Raw genomic sequence first — 965 nt, 5'->3', positions numbered from 1 at the left:
TTAAATTTACATTTACCATAAGAGCAAGGGTATGATAAGGGTACACTATAATGAACAATTTTTAACCTAGTATTAAGCTAATACTGTAATTTTCATGTTGTGTTCTTTAGGAAGCTGTGCTAAATGACCTGATAAATGCCCCAGTTGCAGAATTCAAGCTACAGGAGACTGAACTACCATTAGGTCAAATAAAAGCTATTTCAGAAAAAGTCAAATCGCTTGTCAGCAAATATGGACGACTACTAAATAAATTTGCAATAGTTCACAATAACATCAATCATTCAAAGCCAATGTCAAATGAGGAAATAACTGTTATTGGTAAGTTATTGTATGTACTGTATTTAAATTGTTACCTAATATCCTATAGTTTCCAAGGCAGCCATTTGTTTTGGCTTGTTTTTGCTGGCATCTACGAATATAAACCTGCTGCTAAGCTGTCCGTCTTCATGTTGCTTTTGCAGGCTTGGTTATCGGACTATATTAAAATATAAAAAAAGAATTCTTATTTATAACATTTTTTCCCTTTTTTAAGGTGAATCCATACAAGAGTTTATTGATGAATATAGAAATTCAGGAAATTCAATGACAATATCACCAAAGCTTCATATGCTTGAAGAGCATGTGATTCCACAACTTAAGGCTTGGAAATTTGGGCTAGGACTAATCTGTGAGCAAGGTGGCGAGTCCATACATGCATCTTTTAATCAACGAAAAAGAACAGTTGCAGGAATGCATGATCGACTTGCTCAGTTAACTTCAATGATGCGCTCGCATACATTGCTAACCCAGCCCAACATTCTCCAGAAAATTGCACAACCTAAAAGAAGAAAATTTGGTAGGTATAACTGTTTATTATTACTTCTTGAAAAAAATAAGAATATAGAGTCATAACAGTGTTATTTTATTTTTTCTTTCAGAGAAAGAAGAATAAATCTGAAAAACAATGGAATTTTTCAATGAAAGTG

The 965-nt window shown here is 33.0% G+C and overlaps 1 protein-coding gene across 1 annotated transcript; it reads left to right on the top strand.

The window, feature by feature from the left end:
• Positions 1-110: 110 nt before the first annotated feature.
• Positions 111-964, top strand: LOC117108206 (the record flags this gene model as incomplete). The annotated part of the gene is made up of 3 exons (XM_033250168.1): positions 111-318; positions 533-835; positions 918-964. Coding segments are annotated over 3 exons (525 nt in total), but the record flags the coding sequence as incomplete, so codon positions are not given.
• Between the last annotated feature and the right edge of the window lies 1 nt (position 965).

This window comes from Anneissia japonica, unplaced genomic scaffold, assembly GCF_011630105.1.
Source record: "Anneissia japonica isolate Jap-2015-1 unplaced genomic scaffold, ASM1163010v1 scaffold14800_len974_cov121, whole genome shotgun sequence".
In the NCBI taxonomy this organism is placed as follows: domain Eukaryota; kingdom Metazoa; phylum Echinodermata; class Crinoidea; order Comatulida; family Comatulidae; genus Anneissia; species Anneissia japonica.
This window is presented reverse-complemented; position numbering and strand designations above follow the sequence as displayed.